Genomic DNA, 13,375 nt, shown 5'->3' on the forward strand with positions numbered 1-13,375 from the left:
TGTGACTGTCTTAGGAGAAATGGCCCACCGGATTCTTGTATCTGAAGAGGTTCATAAACATTGATGCAGACTGTCAGTAGTGTTTGGAACAAGTAGCTGGAGTGCCTGGCCTGAAAAATAATACTGTTCCTAGAATAGATCCTGCTTTTACCTTGCGGTGACCTCTTTTAAAGTGCTCTTCAGGTTTTCTCCCACAGAAGAATTACATTCATTCAGGAGCTTGTTGGTTACAGAACCAAACTTGTTTAGAACGGCCTCGTGCTTCTCCAGCTCTTCCTGTAGACTCTGGGGACGCATGAAATGAACTCGGATCAGGTGACGAATGCAATCATGCTTAGCAAGGTTTGGGCAGAAGCAGAACAAAAAAAATGGACGAAAACTGAATTTTAAAGGGATTCTGTCATGTCTCCAAACACTATCAGATACAGGGTTAATCGGCAGTGCCCGGTTGCCTTACTTAAAACCCGGCTACAGGGAGAAAATTAACATTATTCTTCCCAACTTTGCAATAATCACTGCTCACTATAGTGGAAGCACGTCCTGGCACAGTGATTGACAGCTCGCGGTGCAGAGCATCTGAGCAGAGCAAGCTGTCAAAGTGCACGGCGTGCTTACGGTGTACTGAACAGCCACTGTAGCCGCTCCAGCGCACCTCTGACTGAAAGCAAGCATCTCCCTGGAGGAATCAAATTCATTTTCTCCCGATAGACCCGATTACAGTGTGGCAGCCATACAGCATTCTAATGCAATCATCTTGCAGATTAACCCTATATTTGCGGATTTATAGAATAGATAAAGGATTTTGTGAGTTTCTGCTCAGTTTCTGCTCCAAAAACGCAGTGTAAGTTAGCATATGTTCACACTTATTTTGTGCAGCAGAATCTCTCCAAATCCTTCTCAAATCCTGAAAACTTGGTTCTGGTGATGTATTAACGTACTGATGGTGGTTCTGGTGATGTATTCATATAACTACGCCTTTACATTTTTGGCTACCCTTGGGATTGGTTCAGTATGGCAATGCAGTTCTTGGACCAAAAAATGTTGTGCACACCTGTTATAAGCCATGTGGCAAGGCTCGTTAAAGGGTCAATATTGACTTTTAGGCCGGAGTCACACTACCGTTCATCCCGGACGAGGGCTATGCGATAAAACATCACATAGCACTCGGCCCAGTGTTACTCTATGGGCCAGGTCAGATCTGTGATCAGTTTCTCATGCCGAATCGGCATGCGAGAACAATGGCAGCATGCTGCGATTGGCAGCAAGACTTGGCTCACTCGCACCCATATAAGTCTATGGGCGCAAATGACACAAGGCACAGCACTAGGATATCATCCGAGTGCGGTGAGATATACACCGCCACCGGCAGCAGAGGAGAAATTAATTTCTCCACCTCCCCCGCAGTTGGGCTCCGATCCTCTCTGTGCGAGGGGATAGGAGCACAGTAGCATGACACTCGGCTCCCGCTCGCAGCAGAGCAGGAGCCAAGGGTCATTAGCATATCGTATCGGATGTGATACGCTGGTGTGACTCTAGCCTTACATTGCTATTTCTAGAGTACTAGTCCTCTTCTTCTCTGAAGAAGCAAGTTGCATATTTGATTTCCCAAAGCAGCATTGTGTGGCTTATAAGCCTCCTTACCCTGGCACGTCACTCTCCATAAGGAGAAAAAAAGCAAGTTAAAAAATGCATTATTTATTTTTTTTATGCATCGTAATTACTGCCAAAACCCTGTTTTTTGCTCCAGAAAAATCTTCTGTAACTACTCAATGTGTGCACATGCCATACATTTTGCAAAGCATTATACCTGTCTCAATGCAAGTAGAGCCTTAATGAATTTTTTATGATAGCTCTTAAACAACGTGCCACCAATAATAATTCTAGAGAAAGTATATTCTGATGGTCTCTCACCTGCAGGTTGTCTACTTGAACCTTCACAGCTTCCATTGATCCTGTCAAGAGCCGGAAGCGGGACAGGGAATACCTGGCTTCCATCAAATAGCTGTTTAGCTCTTCATAAACCTTCTTGTAAATGCTCCAGTAATCAAGTACCGACTGTAACAAAGTCTTCAGCTGACACACCTAGGAAAAACAATAGAGACATAAAACAAACGTGACTTTCGTCTGCTTTTTCCTTTCTTTGTCCATGGCTTCAGGTAAAAGGAAGAACAAAAGATTCCAGTTTTTGGTAGCAGTCAGCTTTGGTACCTTTAGTCCCCTGTTCTTGGTTATTTACTCTGCTGTTGAGTCCACAAAGGAGAACTGACTGGACCAAAAGGCACATTGTACTTGTAAAGCAACAATCTGTCTTATAATTGTGACTTGAAAGTAAATCCAAGAGGTACAAAGGAGACAACAAAGACCATATGGAGAGGACAGCTAGCGGGAGCACTTATCACTACAATGGGCAGCGTTTATAATATTTTCGCCTAGAATTCTGCAGAATTCTTTTATTCAGTACAGGAAAAACCTGAGGAATCGAAAACAATAACTAAAATATTTTTAACACACTATTACAAAAATAATAGCAGAATAAAATCTGGATGTACAGGATATGACTTTTCTGCATAGCGTTTGTAGGCTTTGGTGGGGGATTCCTCTGGGAAATCCAGTTTGTTTTCACAGTGAAAAAATCTTACTAAGGCTACTTTCACACTAGCGTTTTTTGACATGCGTCGCAATGCGTCATTTTGGAGTAAAAACGCATCCTGCAAAGTTGCCCGCAGGATGCGTTTTTTCTCCATAGACTTGCATTAGCGACACATTGCGACGTATGGCCACATGTCGCATCCGTCGCACGACGGATGCGTCGTGTTTTGGCGGACTGTCGGCATAAAAAAATGTTGCATGTAACGTTTTTTTGTGCGTGGTGTCCGCCATTTCCGACAGCACATGCGCGGCCGTAACTTCGCCCCCTCCTCCCCGGACCTTACAATGGGGCAGCGGATGCGTTGTAAAACTGCATCCGCTGCCCCTGTTGTTCATTATTTTCGCAGTTTGCGTCGGTACATCGGGCCGACGCATGGCGACGGCCCCGTACCGACACTAGTGTGAAAGTAGCCTTACAGGTCATTTTCAGGTTATAACTTTGGCCCCAGTTTATTGCATCTGAGATAGGCAACTTAATGAATACACTTAAGGCCTCGTACACATTAGTGAAGGTCTGCTGAACACTGCGATTTTCGGGAGATTGGTCGACTCTCCAATGTGTATGGAAGCCTTCCGACTGTCTCCTGACAGACTATGTTGGGGGACACAAGGATCAGGGGGTTGGAATTCAATTCTCGATCCTTTTGTAGGGCATAATTCTCTCTCATAAAGACAGTGGGCCGAGTGTTCCTGTACAGGGGGTCAGGAGAGATAGCTGGCAGACAAATGTGTATGGCCAGCTACAGCCTGATGAGAGCTCTCTTTCGCTGGACTCATAAAGTCCTTGAGGATTATCCATCACCTGTTGTGTTGATTTACAAGTAGGAATTGCTATTTCTAATAACGAATCAGGATGAAAGCTTTTTTTGTTATAGCTTTGCATTAAACACACTATTAATTTATTGGTTTAGGGAGCAATGTAAGTTCATGGCACAGGAATCACCCAGAAACGTCTGTGATCTACAGCCAAGAAGTTCAAGACTGCAGGTATTGTGAAACAACTCCTTACAAAGCAGCTAGGGCAGTGCAGAGATTGGGTCTAACAGAAAGGTCCAAATGTCCTTCCATACTCAGAAATCCCCCCCCAAATAGATAAAGCATAATCACAAATGTAAGACCTCTGGCAAATTATATATACGGTAAGTTTCCTGCCCAGTATTTTAGTCCAGAGCTGCATTTACTGTTACACACAGTCAAAGGGAATCACCAGTCACCGGGTTTTTGCTATCCCATCTGAGAGCAGCATGATGTAGGGACAGATGTGTGACTTACTGGGCTGTATCTTGTCACTTTTATAAAATCTCTATTTTAACTACTGTAGCGCTAGCAGTTCTCTAAATGCTGAGCTCTGTATAACCCGCCCAGACTACTGATTGGCAGCAGTGTACACTGTGCATAGGCAGAAAACTGCCAATCAGTGGTGAGGGCGAGGTTTAACAGAGATCATGAATAATGAGGACTACAAGGCAGCAGGTTTACTAGTCTTCTAATTATAATCTCCTGCTGATAAAACAGAATAAACTACAGCAAGCAGTCCAGCAATTGACATATTGCAGGAATCAGCATCTCTGTCTCTACATTATGCTGCTCTCAGATTAGGTAGCAACAGCAAGATTCCCTTTAAAGGGATTGTGTGGCCTCTAACCAAAGTTATAGGTGGTAGAGATGGTTTCAAACTAATAAAGTGTTTTTGGTTAATTTAAAGTCAATAAAGGATTCTGTGTCATTTGTTCAAATGAAGAACTTTATTCTGGGTGTTCTTTTTTTGATAATTTGACTATGGGGTTAGTAATGGGGGCATCTTATATATATATCTCTACATTACTATCCCCTGAACTTATTGTCACCTGACAATACAAAAGTGACATCAAACCCAATACTATCACCCCACTTGCCACCGAACCAGGGCAAGTGGGAAGAGCGAGGCTAAGTACCAGATTAGGCACATTTTATGGATGAGCCATTTCTGGGGCAGCTGAGACCAGATGTTTTAGTCTGGGAAGGGGTCAATATCCATGGTCCCTTCCTAGCCTATTAATATCAACCCACAGCTGCCTGCCTAGCCTTTGCTGTTTATTAATTATAGTGGGCCCCCAAGTAATTTTTTTGGAGGGCTCCCCATTTTAATAGCCAGTAAAGGCTAACTATAAAGCTGTGATATTATATTAACAGCTTGGGAAGCTCCATGGGTATTACCACCTTCCCAGGCTATAAAAACCTGCCCCCAGCTGTCCTCTTTCCCTCTGCCGGTTAATAATATTTTGGGGGACCCCACGCTAGTTTTTCAGAAAATAATTTATTTACAGATAAAATACATGTACAGTATGCTACACACGCACTGTAATGAATATATATACGTGACTGACATCTTTATATCTATCTATTCTAGGTGTATATATCTATTCTATCCATTCTATTCTGCGGGGTCACGCAGTGATTTTACTATATGCGGCTCATGAAATGTCAAGTTTTCAAGGACATGGGTGTGTAAAAATCAGACAGCACTTGAATGGTCCGAATGCCGTTGACTTGCACACCCATTGACTTGCATTGGTGAGTCTCGTCTGACATACGAGGATAATCGCAGCATACTGCAATTTTTTTTTCTCATCTCGATTTGAGCTGAGAAAAAAATAGCAAATAAGCAGGGACTCATAGATTAACATTGGTCAGAGTGTAATCCCATCCGTTTTTCTCTCAAATGAGTCCTAAAATAGAAAGTCTCTTCCTTTACTTAAAGGGGATTTCAGGGACATGCCGAAGCACTAACAGGCAGAAAGTTGCTACCTACCTGTCTGTTGTGCCGGGCGCCGTTCTCTGAGAGCACAAAGCGGTCACAGACTTCTGCTGATGCCACGTTAACAAAGCGGCAGTTTGTCTTTCTGTTGACAGGGCGGGACTACTAATGTCATGCTGATTGACAGCTGGCTCTCCCCTGCCTAACTGGCGAAGTCAATCAGCATGACTCCAGTATTACCGCCCTGTCAACGGGAAGAGAAACTGCTGCTCTGTTGACAGGGAGCAGCTGAGTCTCTGGAAGGTGCACCGGGTACACCAGACAGGTAGTTGCCTCTGTTAGCAACTACATGCCTTTATTTTTTCAATTCACAGGTATGCTCTTTAAAGAAGCTCGCCAATAAATAATTAATAAATCTATGTATATAGGGTAGTGTCAGTGTATTAATATACTCTATCGCCGTCTGCTCCAGGATCTAGTGCCGTTCTGCTTCTCTTCTCAGTGACATCACCGCTCTTCAGACTATCGGCTCTTTCTATGGTCTATGTGGGAGCAGGAAGTTTCTTTTACAATGTAAGTCTGATGCTCGTTCTGACGCTCCATAGGCTTACATTCTAAAAGCCACTTCCAGGTGAGGCAGAACGCAGTGCCCCCCGGAGAGTCTGCAGGGCGGTGACATCACTGAGATGAGGAGTAGAACGGCGCTGGGCACCGGACAGAGTGGCGGTAGGCGAGTATATTAACACACACACTACACTAAATGCAGATACACACAGATTAATATAAAAATCATTTTGTAGGGCTTCTTAAAACAATTAGATGAATGTCTATGGTGCAAAAGCCACAGCACTTTGCTCAATGAATTAGTCATGGCTTCCACATTCTACGTGGCGTACAGCCTATGAATATTTACATGCTCGAGAATCGACACCGACCTTACAGTCCAAATGTGCCCAAGATTGGTTTAATTCACTCAGAGCGTCCATAACTACAGCAGTAGCTTTCTCTTTCTTATTCTGGATTAAGGATATTCCACTTTGTCCAATCTTCTCTAAATCTTTCTCTTTGGCCTTAACGACTTCTTCAAGCTCCTGCAATGGACAGAAAAGAAAACATAAAACATTTATAAGCATGTTACGCATCTTACAATATTGCCTGCAATATGGTATTTTCAAGAAAAGAAGAAAAGCTTAGAGGGAAACGGTCAGCAGCTTTTTGCTATGTAATCTGAGGGTAGCATGAAGTAGGAGCTGAGACACTGATTTCAGCAATGTGTCATTTATTAGGTTGTTTGTTATTGTTTCAATACAATGAGCATTTTATCAGCAGGAGACTATCATTTCTGGAATAGGTGCCCATGTGAGACCTGGTACTACTCTGCCCCCAGCACTGATTAGCAGCTCTCTGTCAATAGACAATGTACACAGAAAGCTGTGGTGGGTGGGGGCAGCTTTCTGAGCTCTGCTACATGCTACATCTAATGCTACATCTGATCGCACCCAGTAAAGTGAAACATCACTGGAATCAGGGCCTCTTTTTTATATTATACTGCTCTCAGATGAGATAGCAAAAACCTGATGACAGGTTCCCTTTAAATAGTCCTTTCAAAACACACAGTGAGAAAACAAGTGGAAGCAAAGACAGGCAAACCACGCTTCTAGTGTTTTGTGCTAGTACGGTAAGTGTTCACTACTAATGTAAAATGTCATCCAGGCTGCAGCTACTTCTGAATATGCCTTATAGAGAAAAAGATTAACAGAAATCCCTCATGTCTGTGTGCACTATGTATGGTAGCAACAAAGCAGCTAGTCTCCACCCACTTGCTCAGAGACAACTGAAAATTCTGAAAGAAAACTGGTGAACCTTGAGGATATCGGTCATGTAATGGTGCTAAAAGTGTCATTCCTCATGTACAGACACAAGCGTTCTTTCTGCAACACATTCAGCACTGCGCCGTGGTTTTCATTTACTGAATATGTGTCCACATTTGTATGTGTTTTGTACAGGTGGGGGTGTACTGAAGGCAACTTCTATGTGTGAATATCAAGTGTTATTTGGAGGAAAATTGCCAAAAATATCATGTATTTTATGTTGGATCTTACCGTGATTTCTCCACTTTTTTTGTTCTACAACTGTGTTATGTACTGCTCAATGTTTGCTCATGTTATGACCTTGCAATGGAAGTCAGTGCACTTTGTACAAATCAGTGTGTACCTAATAGCAATCTACCGACATATATCTGTTCAGTGGAGACATCTTCTGGCCAGTACTGAAAATGCTTGGTTTGTACATAAAAAGACATCATCCATGATTACAAGAGGACTTGTGATAAAATGAATCTATAATCTATGTATTTACAATAGAGTGTGCCTCCTTCTAAACTGTTATCATACCATGTCCCGTTTTTCCTTCTGCCTCCTTGTTCTGCATATACTCACACAGGGGGGAGTTAATGACTAGACACTCCAGAATTTCGGCCTTACCTGGCACTCCTTTAGGCTGTTCTGGACTGACGCCTGATCGCCAATGCTTTTCTGCTTCTGCAACCTCTTTTCTTGCTTCTCATACCAAGATTTCAGACTCTGCATATTGTTTTTGTATTCTGTCCATGACTCTAATAACCGCTCCAGCATCTGGATCTATTAAAATAAAAGGTTACAAGTAAAGGTACAAGGCACAGCCATTACTATGTGTAGGGCTCATATTAATCACCATAAAAGAAACGGTCCATTATCGGTCCAGAAGTCGGGGGAGTATTGTGCGAGTGCCTACCATCCGAATGACATCTGATTTACATGCGAATGCGATCTGATTGCACTACGATTTTAATATGAGCTGTTACATATAGCAATTCTCTATGTCATTTACACATCGTTTTCCAAGGAAATATTCTTCAAGCTATATATACAGGAAGAGAAATTAGACTGATATACAGATAGATAGATAGATAGATAGATAGATAGATAGATAGATAGATAGATAGATAGATAGATAGATAGATAGATAGATAGATGTGAGGGAGATATATAATCAGTTCTTTGCATGTGTATTTTACTGTACATGCACACTCGCGGAGTGGACAGAAAGGTCATCGCAGTTCAGAACCAATTAACTCCTTTCACCTCTATTACATCAGCATGAGCGCCGTGGGAAAATTTCTAGCGATGCTCACACTGACATCATTGAGTTGAACCGAGTTCATTAGCTCGCGGCGACGTCAGTGAGGTGAAAGGAGTTCATTGGATATGAAACCCGCTCAACTTTATCACGTCACTGCGAGGCACTGTGCTGAGTAAGCTCAGTGTCTCTGCTGGATGGCAGGCTGTACAGGTCCTTCTCAAAAAATTAGCATATAGTGTTAAATTTCATTATTTACCATAATGTAATGATTACAATTAAACTTTCATATATTATAGATTCATTATCCACCAACTGAAATTTGTCAGGTCTTTTATTGTTTTAATACTGATGATTTTGGCATACAACTCCTGATAACCCAAAAAACCTGTCTCAATAAATTAGCATATTTCACCCATCCAATCAAATAAAAGTGTTTTTTAATAACAAACAAAAAAACCATCAAATAATAATGTTCAGTTATGCACTCAATACTTGGTCGGGAATCCTTTGGCAGAAATGACTGCTTCAATGCGGCGTGGCATGGAGGCAATCAGCCTGTGACACTGCTGAGATGTTATGGAGGCCCAGGATGCTTCAATAGCGGCCTTAAGCTCATCCAGAGTGTTGGGTCTTGCGTCTCTCAACTTTCTCTTCACAATATCCCACAGATTCTCTATGGGGTTCAGGTCAGGAGAGTTGGCAGGCCAATTGAGCACAGTAATACCATGGTCAGTAAACCATTTACCAGTGGTTTTGGCACTGTGAGCAGGTGCCAGGTCGTGCTGAAAAATGAAATCTTCATCTCCATAAAGCATTTCAGCCGATGGAAGCATGAAGTGCTCCAAAATCTCCTGATAGCTAGCTGCATTGACCCTGCCCTTGATGAAACACAGTGGACCAACACCAGCAGCTGACATGGCACCCCACACCATCACTGACTGTGGGTACTTGACACTGGACTTCAGGCATTTTGGCATTTCCTTCTCCCCAGTCTTCCTCCAGACTCTGGCACCTTGATTTCCGAATGACATGCAAAATTTGCTTTCATCAGAAAAAAGTACTTGGGACCACTTAGCAACAGTCCAGTGCTGCTTCTCTGTAGCTCAAAAGTGGCTTTACCTGGGGAATGCGGCACCTGTAGCCCATTTCCTGCACACGCCTGTGCACGGTGGCTCTGGATGTTTCCACACCAGACTCAGTCCACTGCTTCCTCAGGTTCCCCAAGGTCTGGAATCGGTCCTTCTCCACAATCTTCCTCAGGGTCCGGTCTCCTCTTCTCGTTGTACAGCGTTTTCTGCCACATTGTTTCCTTCCAACAGACTTACCATTGAGGTGCCTTGATACAGCACTCTGGGAACAGCCTATTTGTTGAGAAATTTCTTTCTGGGTCTTACCCTCTTGCTTGAGGGTGTCAATGATGGCCTTCTTGACATCTGTCAGGTCGCTAGTCTTACCCATGATGGGGGTTTTGAGTAATGAACCAGGCAGGGAGTTTATAAAAGCCTCAGGTATCTTTTGCATGTGTTTAGAGTTAATTAGTTGATTCAGAAGATTAGGGTAATAGGTCGTTTAGAGAACCTTTTCTTGATATGCTAATTTATTGAGACAGGTTTTTTGGGTTATCAGGAGTTGTATGCCAAAATCATCAGTATTAAAACAATAAAAGACCTGACAAATTTCAGTTGGTGGATAATGAATCTATAATATATGAAAGTTTAATTGTAATCATTACATTATGGTAAATAATGAAATTTAACACTATATGCTAATTTTTTGAGAAGGACCTGTATAGTCGCATCATGCAACAATTCAGCCTGCCATCTAGATGTAGCAGAGCTAGACACGTCACGGGATAGTTGGATTATTATCTTTCGTTGGACAAGTGAGGAATATGGTTATTTATTATTTTAATTCTTTTACAGGGGACATTGGCATCAGTGGATTGGGATTTGTGATGAGTACACATGTTTTTGGTAAATTTAAATTCATTAAAGAAGTCTGTGTCAGTATTTCAAATAAAGTACTTTATTCTGGGTGTTACTTTTTACAATTTGACTACAGGGTTAGTAATGGGGAGCCTCTCCATTACTAACTCCTGGGCTTGATGTCAGCTGTCAATACAAAGCTGACATCAACCCCAATACTATCACCACACTTGCCATCGCACCAGGGCAAGTAGGAAGTGCAAGGTTAAGTGCCAGATTTGGTACATCGTATGGATGCGCCATTTCTGGGGTGGCTGAGAGCTAATGTTTTTAGTCTGGGAGGGGGCCAATATTCATGGCCCCTTCCTAGGCTATAAATATCAGCCCATAGCTGTGTGCCTAGCCTTTGCTGGTTATTAATTATAGGGGGACCCTACTTCATTTTTTTTACCAGAAAAGGCTAAGTACAGTGGTGAGCTAATATTAATAGCCTGGGAAGCTCTAGGGTATTACCTCCTTCCCAGGCTGTAAACATCTGCCCCCAGGTATTTGCTTTCCCTTTGTTGGTTAATAAAATGTAGGCGGATCCCACACCATTTTTATCACAAAATAATTTATTTAGTAAAAAAAATACATGTACAGTAAGCTACACACACTGTACTAATTATATATGTGACTGACATGTTTATATCTATCTATTCTATGTGTATATATGTATTCTATCTATCTATTCTATTCTGTTGGGTCACACTGTGATTTTACTGTACACAGCTGATGAAATGTCGGGTCTTCAAGGATATGGGTGTATAAAAACCAGACGGCAATCACATGGTCCGAGTGGTTTCTCATCCTGATCTAAGCTGAGAAAAAAAATCACAGATGAGCACAGATGACTCATAGATTAACGTTGGTCAGAGTGCAATCCGACTTTTTATCTGCTGCAGCATTGCTACGTGTGTTGTCCCGTGAGCAACATTGCGCTGTGCGTGGAGCAGGAGTTCAGCAGTCACACTCACAAATGCAGGGCCTGTTGGCTTACCTGTAGGGCATTGGTCTTTCATTTCTATAATTTCCCTCTTGCACTATGTTAACATTAGTGGAGAACCTGTGTGAAGTAATTACCTTTTCTGTTATTAAACCTTGCAGGATCTGCCACCTCCGGTTCATAGTTCCCAGCTTTTCAGCAAAATCCGTTTTGTCACTTCTTTTACTTTCCACATCTTGGCTGCTAATCTGAAGCACGGACTGGTTCACAAAATCCACCGTCAGCTGCTTGCAGTTTATGTCGATCTTGAATCCCTGAAAGAAAATAAATACTTGTCAAGAGATACAAAAAGATGCCTGAAACAAGTTAAATAGAAAGTGGTAAATTATGTTTGGCCATCGTTGAATCCCTGATGCCATCCATGTGCTGTACGTGTTTTTCACGGACCCATAGAATTGTATTGGCCCTTGTCATCCATGCAGCCGGAACAAAGTGGGCTTGTCTCTGTGTTTTGCACGTACACACGGTATATATAAAAATGCAGACATATGAATAGCACCATAGAGTATAATGGGTATTTGTCGTATCTGTGAAAAAAAGACGGATACAGCACGTATGTGCAACATGAATAAGCCCTTAGGCCACGTGCACACATGTTTGGTGAGTTTTTTACCTCAGTGTTTACTAACTACCCTGTGTCACTTATATGCACTATTGCTATTACTTACTTACAGCAGGGTATATATTCATTTTGATTCCGTCTTAGGTTTTGTCTGTGAATGGTCGGTGTGAACATGCTTAGTGGAACACATCTGAACAGACATGAGGCAGAGCTGATCACGTTACAATTTGCAGATACACCGTGTGGTTGCGTCCTCTTTTTACTTTGGGCAGCACATCTTTCCCCAGTCATTACCTTGTACTTCAAAAGATATTCCTGAATGGCTTCACAGCCCACAACGTTCCGGATATTCTCCTCGTCTTCCTTGATAACGTTTTCCATCAGCGAAATCCAAGTCATAACTTCGGTGATTGCGTGTCGTGAAGGGAGTTTGTCCATTTGGAGCTGAGAACAAAAACTTATAAGCAATCGTCCTCCACAGTAATTCAATAGGTGAGAAATACAGTACCGCACTCATTTCTATTATACCGCCATACATCCTACATGACTAAGGAGTACTGTGAGATCTTTAGTGTTTGCATTATCCTTTTTACTTTTTTACCATTTATTTTTCTTGGTGTTGTCTTCTTTTTCTTCACAGGAGCAAAAACTATAGAATAGATACACTGCTCAACTCATATGCTGTTCGATGCTCCCCCATGCTTTTTACAGATAAAGAAAATTAGGATTTAAAGAGGTCCCATCACAAGGTACAATGAGGACAGCATTTAAGGTACCTTCACACATAATGATATCGTTAACAATATTGTTGCAACGTCACACTTTTGGTGACGTAGCAACGATCCCGCTAACGATCTCATTATGTGTGACAGCGACCAACGATCAGGCCCCTGCTGGGAGATCGTTGGTCGTTGGGGAATGATCAGGACCTTTTTTTGGTCGCTGATCACCCGCTGTCATCGCTGGATCGGCGTGTGTGACGCCGATCCAGCGATGTGTTCACTTGTAACCAGGGTAAATATCGGGTTACTAAGCGCAGGGCCGCGCTTAGTAACCCGATATTTACCCTGGTTACCATTGTAAAAGTAAAAAAAAAACACTACAAACTCACATTCTGATGTCTGTCACGTCCCCCGGCATCCACAGGGTTAAAACTGCTTTCAGCAGGAGCGCTGCTAATGCACGCGCTCCGGCCGAGAGTTTCCCTGCACTGACTGTGTCAGCGCCAGCCGTAAAGCAGAGCACAGCGGTGACGTCACTGCTGTTACTGCCGTCGCTGACAGTCAGTGCAGGGAAACTCTCGGCAGCAGCGCGTGCATTAGCAGCGCTCCTGCCGA

The 13,375-nt window shown here is 42.6% G+C and overlaps 1 protein-coding gene across 1 annotated transcript in view; it reads right to left on the reverse strand.

Moving 5' to 3' along the window:
• SYNE1 (spectrin repeat containing nuclear envelope protein 1) overlaps positions 1–13,375 on the reverse strand; it is a 493,169-nt gene that overhangs the window by 93,539 nt on the left and 386,255 nt on the right. Inside the window, exons 111-116 of the mRNA XM_069769177.1 lie at positions 12,333–12,482; positions 11,554–11,730; positions 7,870–8,025; positions 6,322–6,477; positions 1,912–2,082; positions 152–285 (exon numbers count right to left, since the gene is read on the reverse strand). Of these exons, the coding sequence (XP_069625278.1) occupies positions 152–285; positions 1,912–2,082; positions 6,322–6,477; positions 7,870–8,025; positions 11,554–11,730; positions 12,333–12,482 (944 nt within the window). The remainder of the gene's footprint in view (positions 1–151; positions 286–1,911; positions 2,083–6,321; positions 6,478–7,869; positions 8,026–11,553; positions 11,731–12,332; positions 12,483–13,375) is intronic.

Source organism: Ranitomeya imitator, chromosome 5 (genome assembly GCF_032444005.1).
Source record: "Ranitomeya imitator isolate aRanImi1 chromosome 5, aRanImi1.pri, whole genome shotgun sequence".
NCBI lineage: Eukaryota > Metazoa > Chordata > Amphibia > Anura > Dendrobatidae > Ranitomeya > Ranitomeya imitator.